The sequence below is a fragment of the Elephas maximus genome, chromosome 8 (genome assembly GCF_024166365.1).
Source record: "Elephas maximus indicus isolate mEleMax1 chromosome 8, mEleMax1 primary haplotype, whole genome shotgun sequence".
Lineage (NCBI taxonomy): Eukaryota > Metazoa > Chordata > Mammalia > Proboscidea > Elephantidae > Elephas > Elephas maximus.
Window position 1 is genome coordinate 46,035,494 of NC_064826.1, and position 18,498 is coordinate 46,053,991.

The 18,498-nt window shown below is 40.5% G+C and overlaps 1 protein-coding gene across 2 annotated transcripts in view; it reads left to right on the forward strand.

The window, feature by feature from the left end:
- RELN (reelin) overlaps positions 1 to 18,498 on the forward strand; it is a 526,658-nt gene that overhangs the window by 429,890 nt on the left and 78,270 nt on the right. The window contains exons 29-36 of one of the 2 annotated variants that reach the window (XM_049893075.1): positions 579 to 739; positions 2,570 to 2,777; positions 3,922 to 3,998; positions 11,229 to 11,387; positions 11,579 to 11,767; positions 12,292 to 12,565; positions 15,206 to 15,346; positions 15,446 to 15,623. In XM_049893075.1, coding sequence (XP_049749032.1) covers positions 579 to 739; positions 2,570 to 2,777; positions 3,922 to 3,998; positions 11,229 to 11,387; positions 11,579 to 11,767; positions 12,292 to 12,565; positions 15,206 to 15,346; positions 15,446 to 15,623 — 1,387 coding nt within the window. The remainder of the gene's footprint in view (positions 1 to 578; positions 740 to 2,569; positions 2,778 to 3,921; positions 3,999 to 11,228; positions 11,388 to 11,578; positions 11,768 to 12,291; positions 12,566 to 15,205; positions 15,347 to 15,445; positions 15,624 to 18,498) is intronic. The other variant, XM_049893076.1, reaches the window with a different exon arrangement.

Below are 18,498 nucleotides of genomic sequence, written 5' to 3' on the forward strand. Positions count from 1 at the left end.
GGGAGGAGAGCTGTCAGTACAAACTTACTCTTCCCTACCAGAATCATGCCAATGGCAAATAACCAAATTCCCTATGTATGCCCTAGCAAAGAACATTCTACCTGATGACTTCAAAAATATCCAAATAGCCTCTTCTGAAAACACCCGTAAAATTCATGCAATGCAAGGGTAAAAATTAATTTAAGTAAAAGAAAAATATCTTTCTGGGTTTTATTTCTTACTAAAGGAGAAAATAATGTAAGTAAAAATATGTAATGTGTTTCTGCCCATCAGAAGTCTTTTGCACCTATGTGAAGAATATTGAAATGGCAAATGCTTTGTTACATATATATTTACCACACACACACACAAAAGCTTTCTATACCTGATGTCCTTCTGATACTGAAACATATATGCTGAAGAAGAAATCAAGAAGTTTTGAGAACATCTGAGAGAAACACCTTATGAAGGTTAGGTGTGCAGTCAAGCTAGCATGACCTTCAAATAAATATTAAATCTCTCAAATTCTTATGAACCACTTTATGAAGTGCTTTGGTATAAGACGTTAGCATAAGAAACAGATGTGTTGTTTTTCCCAGCAGCAAAACCAGATTCCGATGGATCCAGGAAAGCAGCTCACAGAAAAACGTGCCTCCATTTGGCTTGGACGGAGTGTATATATCTGAGCCTTGTCCCAGTTACTGCAGTGGCCACGGGGACTGTGTTTCAGGAGTGTGTTTCTGTGACCTGGGGTATACCGGTAAGGCTAAATACATGGTGTCTGATGGTTTGCTTGTAAAATACTCTTCTCTGGTTACTATATTTCAGGTTACTTCTCCCAAGGATATAGAATCCCAGTTTACTATTCTTTAAGCCTGAGATTTATAGGAATTTATAACCCAGGTACATGAAATGCTAAGGTTCGAGCTGCCTAAAGAAGAGAAAGGAGCCCTGGTGGCACAGTGGTTAAAGCTCTTGGCTGCTACCCAAAAGGTCAGGGTTCATACCCACCAGCTGCCAGGGTGGCAGTTCGTTTCTGTAAAGATTACAGCCTTGGAAGTCCTATGGGACAGCTCTTTCCTGCTCTATAGGATCTCTGTGAGTTGGAATCAACTCAATGGTAATAGGTTTAAGGAAGAGAAAGAGGGCAGTGGTAGTTCAGTGGTAGAATTCTCACCTTCCATGCAGGAGAGCCCGGCTTGATTCCCGGCCAGTGGACCTCATGTACAGCCACCACCTGTTTGTCGGTGGAGGCTTGTATGTCATAATGCTAAACAGGTTTCAGCAGAGCTTCCAGACTAAGATGGACTAGGGAGAAAAGACTGGTGATCCACTTCCGAAAAATCAGCCAGTGAAAACCCTATGGATCACAATGATCTGATCTGCACCTGGTCATGGGGATGGCATCGTTTCATTCCCTTGTGCATGGACTCGCCATGAGTCAGGGGCTGATTCGACGGCAGCTAAGAACCACCACAAGGAGGAGAAACATGCTAAGGAAGAAAAACATGACGACAGAAATTTCATTCTCTGAGACTGATTCGTTAATTATTAATAACAGTTAACATTTCTTGAGGCCCTGCTGCATATCAGGCACTATAAACCAAAAAGACCAAAGCCAGTGCCATCGAGTCGGTTCCGACTCATAGCAACCCTACAGGACAGAGTAGAACTGTCCCATAGAGTTTCCAAGGAGCGCCTCGTGGATTCGAACTGCCAACCCTTTGGATAGCAGCCATGGCACTTAACTACTATGCCACCAGGGTTTCCTGCCAGGCACTATACTAAGTACTTTTTATTTCATCTTATTTAATCCTAACAATAAGCCTGCATCATAGGATTGCTATTGTTCCTGTTTACATATGAAGAAATTGAGGCACAGAAAGGTTTAGTAACTCTTTCAAGGTCATACAGCTAGGAGTTGCTGGAGCTGAGCTTTAAACCCTGGGTCAGATTCTAAGACCCAAGCTCTTAATCACTTTGCTGCAGGGCCTCTAATGTGATCTTTAAATTGGATGTTGCTAGAGGAAAAATGAAAAGTAAGCTGAGATTTAAGAGTAAAACTGGAGAGAATATCATAAACTCCGACATCTTTTTTAGGGTTTTTTTCTGGAGGCGACTTCAAAAGGCTCCTTTAGCATTTCAGTGTCTGGCCTTCATCTGGTGTATGACCAAAGACAAACATATGTTGTTACAGGCCCCCTGTGGAACGTATTATCCACTTGTGGTTTCAGGGGTGGTTTTCAAAAATCTGAGATTGATTTCCTTTATTAATTCTCTAATAGAAGGACAACAAACTAGCAAATTTTATTAAGGACAAAACCTATCTCTTAGTTTACACAAATCCTGTAACAAGAACTGTAGAAATGTGTGGTTCCCAAAATCTCTCTTTATTAACATTTTTTACTTTAGAGGTGGAGTAGTGTTTTCAATGGCTGTATTTTAGACAGACAATTGGAGATACAAATTTCCATGTGACTTCTTTCCCCCTAAGACACTAGAAATACTTGCTTTTCCATATGCTGAAAATACTTTTAATGTTTAGCAATTTCAACAAAGCATCTCTTCTGTGTATTACTTTTTTCCGAAGCTGCTCAAGGAACCTGTGTGTCTAATATCCCTAATCATAGTGAGATGTTCGATAGATTTGAGGGGAAGCTCAGCCCCCTGTGGTACAAGATAACCGGCGGCCAGGTTGGAACTGGCTGTGGAACACTTAACGATGGCAAATCTCTCTACTTCAATGGGCCTGGGAAAAGGGAAGCAAGGACTGTCCCTCTGGACACCAGGAATATCAGGTAAGTATTTAATACTTAAATACTCTATGAGCATAATATTTGCTACATCACGTAGGTTTGTTATATAAAAATGTAGAATAACTTTAGCTCCATAATGAAATAGATATCTTCTACCAAAAATATATCACAAGTCATCAATCAGTGTATAGTCATCCCTAAGGCATACATGTCTAGTGTACGTCAGCTACGTTTTCTAAGGTTCTATGTTGTTATGAAGACTATTGGGTATTATTTTTAATGTATACTATGTGAAACAAGTAATTTTTCAACTTTAAATTCTATGTCCTAAACTGATCCCAGTAAACTCAGTGCCGTCAAGTCGATAAACTGATGCACCCTCATTTATTTGTTCTTACTTTTTGAAAACTGCCCCCAAATTTTAAGATACCTGCACTGACATCTACTGGTGAAAGAAATAATTGCCCAGTTTTAAGGTGAAGTGAAATAGTAGCACACCTAACATAAAACTATGGTTTTCTATCAGTTAAATTATTTGAATTGGATGAAAGGGAACTGAAGAAATTTTTGAAATTTCTAGGGCTAATCCTCACGGATATATAGGATTTAGTGTCATATTTTTTTCTTTGCCTTCCTTCACATCCTTCTCACAGAGGCGTGTTGGTTACTGTGGACTTAGGCATAACTTACATCATACCAAGTGAGTGTCACTTTGTGAAAACTTAGGCCATGTGTGTCTAAGTTAGTAATGCATAGGCCATTATCTGGCCCTAAACAAATACAACATTCAAGTTCTTAGTGTTAGATTTAGAAATATACCTTTTTTCTCTTTTTTCCATCTTGAATTTCCAAGGGTGGTGTTATCTGGATTTAAGGATCTTCCATTTCAGTAATTCCATTAAATGACTTTACATCAGACTTTCCTGATGAAATGGGGTTAATGATTTAGGATTCTTTTGGCTTAGATCACTATTACAGGATAAAATCACTGGCTATATTAATTAATTAACTCTGCCTAAATGATTACAGAATTAATTTGCAATGATCAGTGTAGTTTCTGCTTGTCATATGCCCTTTGGGTTTTAAAAGTAGTATTTAAGAACTATAGGAGATTTTTAATGTGTCAAAATACAAAGGATTAAATCTCTTGAATTCACTTGTGTAAGTAACTGATTTTTTTCCCCAGACTTGTTCAATTTTACATACAAATTGGGAGCAAAACTTCAGGTATTACCTGCATCAAACCAAGAGCAAGAAATGAAGGTAAGCTGCTATGTTTCCATAGAAGTAGTTACTATTGGCAAATTAGTCCTTTTTCCTCCCAACGTTAAACCAGGATTTTATAGACTAATACTCCACCCTACATAACATCTCTTCTCCCATAGCGTCTGCATAGAGCTAGGGCCAAGTCTCTGAGCATTTTTCATTCAGATCCCTAAATCAGACCAGCATCAGGTCTGCCCTGGGTGTAGGCAGAATCAGACAGTATTTGCTTTAGGGAACCCTTTTTCTTTGTAACTTCTCATAGGGAGAAAAAAAGTGGCAGAGACTTAAATGTTTAGCATGAAAGCTAGAAATATGTCTACATCAAACACTGCTTCCTCCCCTTTGGGATCAAGGAAGAATGAAGAAAACTAAAGACACAAAGGAAAGATTAGTCTAAAAGACTAATGGACCACAGCTACCATGGCCTCTATCAGACTGAGTCCAGTACAACTAGATGGTGCCCAGCTACCACCACTGACTGCTGTGACAGGGATCACAATAGAGGGTCCCAGACAGAGCTGGAGAAAAATGTAGAACAAAATTCTTACTCAAAGACCAGACTTGCTGGCATGACAGAGACTGGAGAAACCCTAAGAGTATGGCCCCTGGACACACTTTCAGCTCAGTAATGAGGCTGCTCCTGAGGTTCACCCTTTACTAAAGATTGAACAAGCCGATGGAACAAAACAAGACTAAAGGGGCACATCAGCCCTGGGGCAGGGACTGGAAGGCAGGAGGGAACAGGAAAGTTGGCAATAGGGAACCCGGGATTAAGAAGGGAGAGTGTTGACATGCCGTGGGGTTGTTAACCAATCTCATACAGCAACACGTGTAATAACTGGTGAGAAACTAGTGTGTTCTGTAAACCTTCATCTAAAGTTCAAAAAAAAAAAAAAAAAGATCAATCTAGGTTCAAAAACAAAAACACTGCTTCCTGCCCCTAAACATTCTGAGGGGACAAGAATCCTTGGGTAGGAGGAGCAATTCTTGGTAATAACAAACCTTACCTTTTACTGAGCACCTGTTATGTGTAAGGCACTGTTCTGAAGGTTTGCCCTGTGTTAATTCATTTAATCTCCATCATCTCTCTTGCCACAGGTAGTATTATTAGTCCTATTTTACAGATGTAGAAGCTGAAGCACAGGGAGATTCAGTAACTTACTCAAGTTCATATGCCTAGTAAGTGGATGTGCAGGGATTCGAACTACTCGTGCTGGCTCCAGAGCCTGGGCTTTAACTGCCATGCTACACTGCCTCTCTCCTTACCCTGATTCTACTCTACCTGGGCACCCATATCATCTTCTGCCTCACATGATTCAGTTCTGAAATACATGCAAAAGGCTTAAGTATAAATCACCCCCTGGAGCTCTTCAGAGCTCATGGGATTCCTTAGGGAACCCTGAATGTGAATTGGTTCCTAGCACAAAATCCCTGAGCTTCCCAGTTGGGTCTTACTCCTAACCTTGGTTTCATGAATGGCAGATAGAGTTTTGCAGCTTCTAAGTTTGTTATTATCTCAGACATGACTTTCTAAAACACATTAGCCTAAACAGTACCTGTTGGTCAATAAAGCTACTGGAACCTCCGGTCATTTCTAAATTTCCTTGGTCATCATATCACTACCTGAAGGCTTTAGTGACTTTTTCTAAGTATCTCAGTGTTTTAGTCTAGTACTCATCCAGATCATCTGTTCACTAAAGCAGCAGCCTAGAAACTTTCATAGACCTTTTTACATTCATTAATTTCTTCAACAAATATTAAGAATCTACTTTAAGCCAAGCACTGTTCTAGATGCTGTGGATACAGTGTCACCAAAAGAGAAATACATCTGTCATGATGAGCTAGGTTCTGCTGCAACAACAGCCAACCCTCAAAATTTCAGTGGTTAAGACCAAAATGGTTTATTTCTCCCTCATGCTACATTTCCATATGGGTGATCTGAGAGCTCTGTCCCACTCTGTCCTCATTCAAACACCCAGGATGATGGCACACCACTGTCTAGAGTCTGGATTTTGCTCACATTGTGGCACAAGAAAAGAGAGAGCATGGTGAAGGGAATAAGAAGTACAAACCTACTATGTACTAGAATGGATAGAACCAGAAGTATTTGGTGACCAGTACTATTGATTACCACAGCAAAGTCTCCACCCTTATGGGAGCTTACATTCTAGTAAGAGGAGTCAGATAATAATAATAAGGAAATAGAAGCGTTTTAGAGTGTAAGGGCTAAACAGAAATAAACTGTTGACATGGAAAGCAAACTTAAGGGAGAGGATGGAGAGGGGGGGTAGATGACTTAGAATGGTGGGGTTAAGGGCATACTTCGTGTAACATATAGTGTGGTGGGGGCATCTGACCTCCTCTGACTTCACAAGAGGGAGGAGAATCAAGATCAACAGCCCAAGGCTGATTCCTATGAGGTAGAGGTCAGATATACCTCCTATCTCCAACCTTTTCACCAATTCTCGCACCAGCCATCCCTCCCACAGCACTCTCTACTTCTTTGCTGTGTCCAATAATTTATTGCAGTGGCCACACAGAACTCACAGACAATACTAATGATTATAGAATTTATTAGGGAAGTAACAGGTTACAATTCAAGATTAGGAATAACTCAGAATACAGTTCTTCCATAAGGACAGCTTCTTCTTAGGCAAGCCCACAGCCAGGCCTCTCTCTAGCCCTTGGCCTCTCAGCCTCTCAGTCTCTTGGTCTTTCACCTCTCAGCCTAGTCTCTGCCTTGCCTGGGCAAGTTTTACAAACTTCTTTAGCTCTGCCAGTAAGTGCCCAGAGGCACCCCACTCTGCAAGTAAGCCTCCTGCCCAAAGGTGCTCAGCTCTCTCACTGCATGGTTCAGCACACCCACTGTAGCTGCCTCACTACATGGGCTAGAAAACCTACCATGCTGTCTCATGCCAGTCTCCTGGTTTTCCTGCCACCGTTTGTCCACCACTGCTTCTCACCATGTTGTGCCATTTCCGGTGTTAAAACTCTGTCTCCTGGGTCTAGGAGGTTCTCAGCATGCTCCACTCCTGGCTCGTTTTTCTTGGAGGTAGTGAGGTACCCCCTCTACTCTGGAATTGTCTCTCTTTTTAAGCCCAACAGGATAGCCAAACTGACCAATCCACTTGTTAGGGTTCTATACACCTTATTTGCATGGTCGCACCCCCACAGGGCTCCATGCACCTTATTTGCATTGTTAGCATGCTGTCCAATTCCTTGGTGCACCACAAGCATCTTATTTGCATAGTCTCACCCAATAATTTTGTGTATCTTACAAGACCATGGCAAGAAAGGCCATATAAAAGCAATTCATCACACCACACTGAGGAAGTGACATTTAATTTAAAAACTAAAGGAAGAGGAGAAGCCAGCCACATGATAAACTCAGGCCAAATTTTCAAGGCAGAAGAAACAGCAAAGGGCACAAAGTGAGACAGGAACAGGAAGAGGCCTGTGTGCTTGGGGCTTGTGAAGAGAGGGGGCATGATCTGAGATGAAGGCAGGACCTAGTCACAGCACCTTGCTGACCATGATGAGGAGATGAGGTTTGAATCTCTGTGTCCTGGAAGCCACCGAAGGCTTTTAGGCAGGGCAGTGGCATAATCTGACTTAAGTTTTTAAGAGATCGTCCTACAGATTCAATATGTAGTTCAAAACAAATGAATATTTCTTGAGCACCTACCCTCCCTTGATAAGTACAAAAGGAGACGTGGTCCTATCCTCAGAACATTGTTTTCTAATTGCAGAGGCAGAGCATTTTAATGTTTTCTTAAGCCTTTGTAATAAAATTACCATTTTTAAATAGATGATTGTGGTTGGGATAATGTAACAGTTGTGTGCATGACTCTTTTGGAAATTACAAATCTGTACCCCTGTTTATGTAGGAATTTAAACCCTGGGCAGAGTATAATAGGAAGCATCTGCGTATCTTGAATATGAGGCTCCGCACTGTACTTAACCTCTGATTACCACGTACGCGGTGGGGAAATTCCCCTTAGGATCTTCTTAGTAACAAGCAACGTTTCTCAACTAGTCTTGAGCCTTTTTCTTAAACTCAATGCTGGCCATGTAATTCACATCCCACAGGCATTTCTCAGCCATTTACTGAAAACTGGTTGTTGAAATGTAAATCTGCTCCAATCCTTGGGTAAATGTCTTCCAGTGATGAAAGTCAAGATATTTTACTTACTCAAGTTGAAGCATCAATTTACATATTTGGAATTAAAATCAAAATTAGGCTGTTTTCAGTAAGACTGGGCAGAATGGAGATGGAGTTGTAGTTTGAAAAGAGAGATGTTTTACGTGCCTTAGACACTCAGTAGATGAGCTTAAGTTGCTCGGTTTATTCAGATGTACAATGTGTTGGATGACATGCAGCTAACGAGGCTCAGCAGTTGATATAAAATATGGATATTGCTATTTCCCTTTCTTGCATTACATCCACTCCTCCATACTTACTGCAGAGGCACCTCCTTCATTGTCCTTTAGAGCTGTGGCCCTCATCTCTGCAGATCTTGTTCATACCTACAGGTGTAAGTGACACTCCTGAAAAAGCTAATTAGGGGAAAGCAACAAGCAGAAACCAAATGGAGTGTGATCCTCTTGAGCCATGCTTCTCATATTTTAATGTGTATTTAAATTATTGGAAACCCTGGTGGCATAGTGGTTAAGTGCTACGGCCGCTAGCCAAGAGGTCAGCAGTTCGAATCCATCAGGCACTCCTTGGAAACTCTATGGGGCAGTTCTACTCTGTCCTATAGGGTCGCTATGAGTTGGAATCGACTCGATGGCAGTGGGTGGATTTAAATTAGAGGGACTTTTAAAAATGCATATTCTGATTCAGTCGGTCTGGGGTGATATGCTATATAACAAGTTACCCCAAAACTTAGTGACTTAAAACAACAGATATTATCTTACACTTTCTGTGGTCAGGAATTTTGGAGCAGTTTAATAGGGTGGTTCTGGCTCAGGATCTCTCAGGAGGTTGCAAATAAGGTCATCTATAGACTTAGTCAGTGCGGAGAATCTGTTTCCAAGATGGCTCACTCTAGTTGCTGTTGGTAAGAGGCCTCAGTTCTTTGCTGGATGTTGGCAAGAGACTTCTCTTCCTTGCTTAGTTGGCCTGCCCATAAAGTTGCTTCGGTGTCCTCATTACATGTCAACTGGCTTCCCCCAGAGCAAGCTAAAAGAAAGAACAATTAGAAACTGCAGTGACTTTATGACCCAGTCTCAGAAGTCACACACATCTTCACTTCTACAATCTTCTACTCTTTAGAAGGAAGTTACTAAGTCTGGCCACACTCAAAAGGAGGGGAATTAGGCTCCACTTTTTGAAGGGCAAAGTGTCAATTTGTGCACATATTTTAAAACCACCCCAGGTAGTGGCTGCTCCCAGGTGACACAGGTGCTGGTCCTTGGACCATACTTTGAGTAGAAGGCACTAATAGGACCAGCCCAGTGAGATTTCATTCTCACAATGCTTCATTTCTGGTACTAACCCTACTTTTTGAATAGGTCACCCCCAGGTAACTATCTAAAATACTCTTTCTCTTTTTTGATCTTATTAAATGTAAACTATATTGGCACAAATAAATAGTCCCAGAAAAACTAAGTTTTGCAATGTCTGCACTCTTCACTCTATTCAACTCACATTAAAAACCCAGTAACGTATATTTTGAGCAACCATCAAAGTTGGCAGATGCTCCTCAACTTGGGAATAAAAACTAGACACAGCCTATTTTCAATTTTCGTCATGAACTTCAGTGACTCTCTCCCTCTCCAAAACATAGATCTCACCTCAACCCCCTGAAACTCTCAGATCTCTGCACCTGCTTATAGCATGCTGTCTCCCCAAAGAGTTTCTGTTCTTTGAGCTACTTATAGCCTCTTTCAATTTGATGATTTCTTCTGGTTCAAATATGGCAGGCTTAATTTTCCTAAAGTTTCTAATTTTTAGCATATTAGTCATTATTGTTCCTGGCATCATCCCTTGTCAAATCTGGTGACAGTAATCCCATATGCTATTGATTAGCCTTAAAAGGCTTTCTTTTAGTTCTATATTTTTATCATAATAGTTCTTGAAACTTTATTTTAGTAAACTCTTTGTTATCCAGCATGATAATGGGATTGAGGTGTTCTGGTCAGTCGATAACAGGGAAATAAAAAGATGTATATACTATGAGTGATTTATAATTTTCCCCGAAAGTCAGACTATAATAAATAAATATAACAAATACAACTTTACTGAGAATACTCAGAAAATGTAAAAAACAGAGAATACTCGCAGTCATAATTATGACTGTGCAGTGCCAGTCTTAGGATCAGTTATGGAGTAGGCAGTTAGATACCAAGAAACCCAAAGTCTTCTCCCACAAAAAAAAAAAAAAAAAAACCCTGTCCTGATGATTCCCACAACTTCATCATTAGTAATTTTTTCCTTTGCATTTAACATTGCCTTTTCCCTGTGTCCCCTTTTAAAATAAAAATGTTGCCGGGAGAGGCAGCAGGCGTAGCACATGAGGTCTCCTACCCTTTAACGTGCAGTGCCCTAGCTCACATTCCCCTGATGGCAGTTGGAGAGGCAGGGGTGGATGGGGTAGTGAAGGGGTGAAAGGGTGGTGCAAAGAAAGGAAGGTAGGAATAACATTAGAGGGGAGTGAATTTTTCGGCTTTGCTATTTAATAATTGGGCTTCATTCAGGCTTCAGTGACCAAGGTGTTTGATAAAGTGTTAAGTGCCAGTAAAAAAGATCTTTCTGCTTAATAGAATTTCAGATTGGGCAGTGCTTACTGTCTGTTGCTTCAGCAGTGAAGTGCACAGCTTGATTTTTTGTTGGGGAGATAGAGATATTTCTTCTGAGTGTATAATGATATGAGACTTCGTAATGTTCAGCACAGAATCTAAAATTCAAAGACATGATCTGGGGAGGGTTTTATGTCCCCCTTACCAACCTACTCATCACTCATACAAAGCTGAGTGGTCTTTAAAAGAGCTTATGTATTTTTTCTCCATTTCCTGGGAGTTAGTGCATTAGAAACTGTCAAGAAATTGATGAGCCTTAAGGTCTACTAATTCATTCTTGGAAGTTAGACGAATGTGCCCTCATTCTCTGAGACACAATTTGAACTTTCTGCTGCAGTCCCACCAGTTAAAAAATACTGTTCCTGGCCTTATTTGCCTCTAGGAAAGCTGTCCGAGTAACTAGATTTATGTCCTTTAACTCAGGGCTTGTTGTTCAGTATTCAAATGACAATGGAATACTATGGCATTTGCTTCGAGAGTTGGACTTCATGTCGTTTCTGGAGCCACAAATCATTTCCATTGACCTGCCAAGGGAGGCGAAGACACCTGCAACGGCATTTCGATGGTGGCAACCGCAACATGGTAAGTTATCATTCACCTCAAGTTTCTTGATAGCTTTTAGATCGGATCATATAGTCAAAGTCACAATGTTTTGCATGTTGCTTAATTTGCTGTCAATTTCTAGACAATTTCATTTAAAATCACAGCCATAAAGCTATTCATATTGCTATATAATGAACCTTCTCTAACTGCCTTTTTTCATCTGGTTTTAGGAAAACATTCAGCCCAGTGGGCTTTGGATGATGTCCTTATAGGAATGAATGACAGCTCACAAACTGGGTTTCAAGACAAATTTGATGGCTCTTTAGATTTGCAAGCCAACTGGTATCGAATCCAAGGAGGCCAAGTGGATATTGACTGTCTCTCTATGGATACTGCTCTGATATTCAGTGAAAACATAGGTATGGCATAGATTATCACCAAATAAAGGGAGACTATTTAATTAACTAGACAACTAAATTAACTAAAACTCAAGAGGAAATTCTCTAATGTAAAACTGTGTGTGCATAACTGTTTGTGCTATGGGAGGCTCTTAGGGTAAAATGTTATATTGTCCTCTAATTTGGTGAGCCCAGAGACTTGGCTTTACTTGGGACTGTCTTTTACAGAATCATGGATAATTAGACAAGGTTTATTAGAAGCAAGAAGGAAGACATTCCGTGTTTCAGAGTTTGCAGGTTACAGACTTAAAACCCTATATTGGCCCTTCAAGGTAGTAAAGCTTTTCAAGTTGGCAGACTTCCATATTCCTGGGCCTATGTAACTAAATAAAAACTCAGTAAAGGTGATAAGTCAAAGCACACATGAGGCACTAAAGATAAGACGTTTTTGTTTGCTATTGAAAGTATTGACTACAAGCATAAATACAAAATAAGAAAAGAGAGTACAAATCTATGCTACCATTAAACTTTTTTTTTTTTAATAGGAAAACCACGTTATGCTGAGACCTGGGATTTTCACGTGTCAGCATCAACCTTCTTGCAGTTTGAAATGAGCATGGGCTGTAGCAAGCCCTTCAGCAACTCCCACAGTGTGCAGCTCCAGTATTCTCTGAACAATGGCAGAGACTGGCATCTTGTCACTGATGAGTGTGTTCCTCCAACCATTGGCTGTCTGCACTACACAGAAAGTTCAATTTACACCTCGGAAAGATTCCAGAATTGGAAGCGGATCACTGTCTACCTTCCACCCTCCACCATGTGAGAATTGTCATTTGGCTACGTGTCAGAATTTTGAGTTTTTATCATCTAATTTGAAAAGAACTGTTATTCCACTTGGGGATTCCATTACTCTTTCATGATCATTGCATGTGGAATGTGATGAGGGGAGGGGCAGGGAGTACAAGATGGCTTGGGTTGCAATTTTTCGATGTGGTTAGAAAGTTCCAAAAGTTTTACAAGGTCAGACTTCCCTCTTCTTTGGTAACATGATGGCTGCCCACCAGATTCAGTTTTAAAACTGTTGTAAAAATAAGTATCTACCCAAAAACCAGATGGATACCTATTCACAATGAGCAATATGTGAAATTATCACATGTGAGAGAGTAGCCCTAGTTTCTCATTTCAGTACCACATTAAGAATACTCATATTGTTTCATGTCTTTCTTACCCTCCACGGCGTTTCAGACCACATTCAAGGGTTGTATGACCTGCAGAGATTCCTTACAGCAGACTCCCGTTCTATGGTGTAGGTGTTTGGATAATTTAGGGATCTTTCTAGGAACTAGCGTGTACTGTTGTGACTGGTTAGAGTGTACTCTCCTGGGCTGCTCCCTCCAGGGCCATGCCACTCCCTTCCTCTCCTCTGCTCTGCTCTGCTCTGCTCTGCTCTGCCCTGAATGGCAGGGAACTTGGTCTCAGCAGGCTGCATTTCTCAGCAGCCTCTTGTGTCCAGTGACTTCCTGATAGTTAGACAGTAGTAGGCACTAGCAAAGGAGCCCTGGTAGCACAATGAAAGGTTGGTGGTTTGAATCCACCTTGCACTCCACAAGAGAAAGACATGATGATCTGCTTCCGTAAAGATTACAGCCTAGAAAACTCTCTGGGCCGGTTCTACTCTGTCACATGGGGTTGTGATGAGTTGAAAATCTACTTTACAGCACCCAATAACAGGCTCCTGCAAGAGATTGGAGGGTATTTCTCCCCGTTTCTTTCTGCCTCAGGCTGCATGCCAGCCAACGTTAATGGTTGCAGCTCCCCCAGGCAGGCCCTCCATGTGACCCTGCATCAGTAACAGTGTCTTCTCCATATGTCCCTCCAGCCCCAGAGTGGTTGTGGTTTCCTGATTTTTGCTAAACTCTGGTTTCCTTACTCCCCATTGGCTTCTCAGAGCTTCCGTTATTTGTGGGTCCAATTCCTTTCTTTAAATTCTCTCTGTATTAAATACTTACAGTGCTTTCTGTTTTCCTGGTTCGATTGAGAGTCACAACCAAATGGCAGAAAAAAATGCAGCAAACCACAATAGTTTAGTATTTAACCTGAAAGTTTTCTATAGATCTCCAGAGTGCTTCCTTTTAGTTCCTTTATTGATTAATTCGACAAACGTATACTGAACATCTACTGTGTTTTGGGCACTCTGATACCAAATGAATAAAACATGGTAGCCTACTCCAGGATCCAAAGAGACTCTTCGGGAAAACAGACTTCTAAACAGCTATTTGTGATACAAATTATAATAGAGGTAATATTCAGGGGTATTATGGAAAAAGAGGATACTACCTAGCTCAGTCTGGGGGAGTCAGAGGGAGCTTTCTGGAGGAGTGATGTCTGAACTGAGTAAATAAGTGAATTGGGGTTATCCCAGTGAAGAGGAGCTGTTGCAAGCCGAAGTCCTGGAGGCCAGAAAAAGTAGGAGTTAGTGTTGTCAGAGTATAAAGCGTGAGGCAAAGAACAGGGAAAGATAAGGCTGATGCAAGGGAAGAGGACAGAGGAAAGAGGGACTATGTTTGTTGTCTAGAGTAGTTTGGCCTTGACATTGTGTGTGTTGGAGAGCCACTGGAGGGCAATAACCAGAGTGATGACATGATTAGATTTCTGTTTTAGAGCCACCACCCCGGCAGATGTGCAGCCTTGAGGGGGAGCTGGTGTGGGGAGCCATGAGTACTTCAAATGATGCTATTGAAATCTACTTTGTGTTCCACATTTCAGATAACTGTCTGATGAACTTCTGCTGTAAAATCTGTTCCTAAGGGAGAAACTGTTACTATTGTCTTGCAAGGCTGTATATATTTCTGGAGAAAGTGGCCTCTAGCCTAATGTGTTTCAAACCACAGGTTGCAAATACAATTGAAAATACAGGAGTGCGTCACATCATCCTGATCTTCAGCCTTAGGGAACCGGAGCCTTAGGAACAGTAATAGGGTGTGGAAGTCCCATCGGGCTTCCACTTACCATCTCAGAAACCATTCAGGGCAGTAGAATAGGGACCTGACTGCAAGAATATTGTAAGATCTCAGCCCTTTCTCATGTTTGTCATCCCTCCATCTCTTTTCTCAGCTCTGAATAGCTGTTTTCATTACAGCAAACAGTAAAATTCTGCATGCATGTATTTCAAGAACAGAATAAATGGGATAGTTCAAATAGCTTTTCCATCTCACGCATGTGTTTATAGACCCTTGTTTGACAGAAATGGTGAAATATTTAAACAGCATGTTTTCTACGCTCCTGTGTGTGGGTCCAGAAAAAAACAGCAACCAATACTTAGTGTGACAATAAAGTGTCTCAAATAACAGGGAAGTGAAACCTGGAGGAAGGCGCATTAAAGGGGAAAAAGATTTAAAACAGATGTCCTTGTGCTTCCAAGGTTCCTTCTCAAACCAATGGTGTGTTTTCGTTGGTTAGCTCTCCCAGGACCCGGTTCAGATGGATTCAGGCCAACTACACGGTGGGAGCTGATTCCTGGGCGATTGATAATGTCATCCTGGCCTCAGGATGCCCTTGGATGTGCTCAGGACGAGGGATTTGTGATGCTGGGCGCTGCATGTAAGTTAATAAAATTGGCAGTTCCTTTCTCTGCAATGCAAAATTAAAAATGACTTGTCGAACTTGTGACAAATAATGTCTTTACTCCTTTTTTCTTAGGTGTGACCGGGGCTTTGGTGGGCCCTACTGTGTTCCTGTTCTTCCACTGCCATCCATTCTTAAAGATGATTTCAATGGGAACTTACATCCTGACCTTTGGCCTGAAGTCTACGGTGCAGAGAGGGGGAATCTAAATGGTGAAACCATCAAATCTGGGACATCTCTTATTTTTAAAGGGGTCAGATAAGATTCTATTTCTCTGTACTAGTGCTCATTCCTTTCTTCGTACACTGCAAATGCAGTCACATAAATGCATTTCTGAATCTGTTCAGGTGACATTATTCTATGTATAGTTACTGTCTTGGGGCCCAAACCCTGTTTCCTTTTCTGTTCAGCACAATCACTCTTCTGATCACTGAGACATACAATTTTTCCTCTGTTTTGGCAACCAAACTTTCTATACTTTGTGCTGGCATTATATATATATAATATACGTAAAATTTATATTTTATATATATAACCCCTGTTGCCATTGAGTTGATTCCAACTCATAGCGACCCTATAGGACAGAGTAGAACTGCCCCATAGTGTTTCCAAGGAGGGCTTGGTGGATTCAAACTGCCGACCTTTTGGTTAGCAGCCATAGCACTTAACCACTATGCCACCAGAGTTTCATATATATGTATATATAATATACACAAAATTTTTAGGATCTAGGCTGAATTCTAAAATGTAACATTTTATGTTATTAAATATTTATCTTAAAACAGTATTTTTTTTAATTTTTTTTATGAAAGTGTTTGTTTTTTCCTTCCTGCCAATAGAACCATTTGGTGACCCTAAGAAAACAAAACATTTAAGTCAAGTTGAATGTCATTCTTAAGCATTATTATTATGTTTTTTGTATTTTAACCTGGATGTCTGGTTAGAGAGAGGTGTTCTTAAGCAATTGTGTGAAACTGGCACATCTTGCTTGTGAATACATGCTGGCTCCCATCTCTCTCAGCATGGGGAGAGGGGCTAATGTAGGCGTGCAAATGAAATCCTTAACAAAAACCTGCATGGGGTTCTATACAGGCCTAATGATTAACACCTAACTGGTAGAAAACTAGACACCCTGGAACTTTTTCAATTATAGTTAATAGGTTCTGGGTATCATCCTTGTTTGAATCCAGAATTCATCTCAAGTGTTGGATGAGAAAGAAAAAGTGCTAAAGGCCTGAGAAATATTTAAGTCCCTAAGAGTTATGAGGGACTGAAGAAACCAAGATAGAACATTTCTGAGTGAAAACTGCCATTATTTTTTGACTCTTCTCAGAGGCTTTTGCTCTCATTACCACTAACTCACTTCGAATCTGTTTGAAGCAGTTGACAAGGCCAAAAAAACTGAAGCCCTGTGACTTTTCATGATTCAAATACCTTTACCTGATGAATTTTTAAGCAGTAGAATTCACCTGGTCTCTAAATCCTGTGTATGAGAAAGGCACATAGTTTTTTTGTTGTTTTTTCCTTCCAAATGCAAGAGCAGCCAAGCATTGTGTGTGTTACACATACTATCCATCAGCTCTCCAAGTCATAGGCAGGGCTCAGCATGTGCCATTCACAATGTTGTAGTTTGACCTAGAAAGGCATTCTTTTGTCAAAAAGGAAATGATAGTCCCTTTTTAATGTTCATAGATTCAGGAATACTATAAGCTATTAAAATAGCATATTGGATGCAAAAGAATTCCTTGCATTTAGCACAAATGGGTCACTGAATCTGGAAAAAGAATGAGAAAAGAAACATATTGGTGTGAACTAGACTATAGATATCAGCAGGACTTGACAGTTCCTGCCGTGTAATTATCAATATCGAAGTGCTGAGCTATGACCAAATATTGTTAATATGAAAGACACATACTTTCAGATTACAGATCATGCCCACTTTCAAAAAAATGCAGTGTAAAATGGATCCTTTCATGGGTGACCCCGTTTGCCGGGGGGAACAATATTAAACTTATCTTCCATAATCAAGGGGAAAGAGTAGACATGTTCCTTTGCCTGAGTGGTGGAAGGGGATATTTTCTAAATGAATCTCTCAACTATCCACAAAATTTTCATTACAACTGAGGAAGCCACCTTCACTCTTTCCCCACAACCTTGGTCTGTACATGGCAGCCAGCTATAAAAGTATTCAGAGCTTTAGGAATTTGTAAGAGTGTAAAGAAAAGAGTTAAGATACTGAGAAGAATGGGCATTGATGAGGTATCATGGACTGAAAGAGCAGTAAATTGTTAGGCATAAAAAAGAAAGACTGGGAATATTGGGCTTTTACATGGTATCCTTCAGTTCCGGGAAGTATGGATCTATGCTTTGTGAAGCACAGAGATGAGAATAAATAAATGTCGATGGTTTTTTATTATAAAAAAATAATAATTCTGAAATTCTAAACGTGACATTATCTAGATTTCTTTTCTCAAATCTAAAAGATAGTTTAATAAACAAAATACCGGTATCTTTTAAAGGATAGAGAATAAATTTTGGTATATCTGGGTTCAAAAGTTGCCATCACCACTGAAAACTACGTAATCCTGGGCAGGTTGCTGTCCCTCTCTGAGTTTAGCTCCCTTATCTATAACATGAGGATAATAACATCTTCCTTAGGAGTTTTAGGCACTTTAAATGAGTACAGTGTCTATTTTAGAACCCAGCATGTGGAAAGCACTCAATATATGGTTGCTATTAAATTGGAATTATGCTATTAGATATGAAATTGCTGTTATGAAATTTGGGAACCCTGGTGGCGTAGTGGTTAGGTGCTCCGGCTGCTAACCAAAAGGCAAACAGTTCGAATCCACCAGGTGCTCCTTGGAAACTCTATGGGGCAGATCTATTCTGTCCTATAGGGTCGCTATGAGTCGAAATGGACTAGACGGCAGCAGATTTGGTTTTGGGTTGATTATAAAATTAGCATTATTTTTTAAACTGTCAGCTGTTGGGGAACATGCTCTGTAGTAAATGTTAAGAAGAAAAGGAAGAATTTGTCTTCTGTAGCTAAAATAACATTTGATATTTCTTAGTCTGTAATCAAGAAACGGATTGGCAGTGTCCACTCAATATCACACAGCCTTATA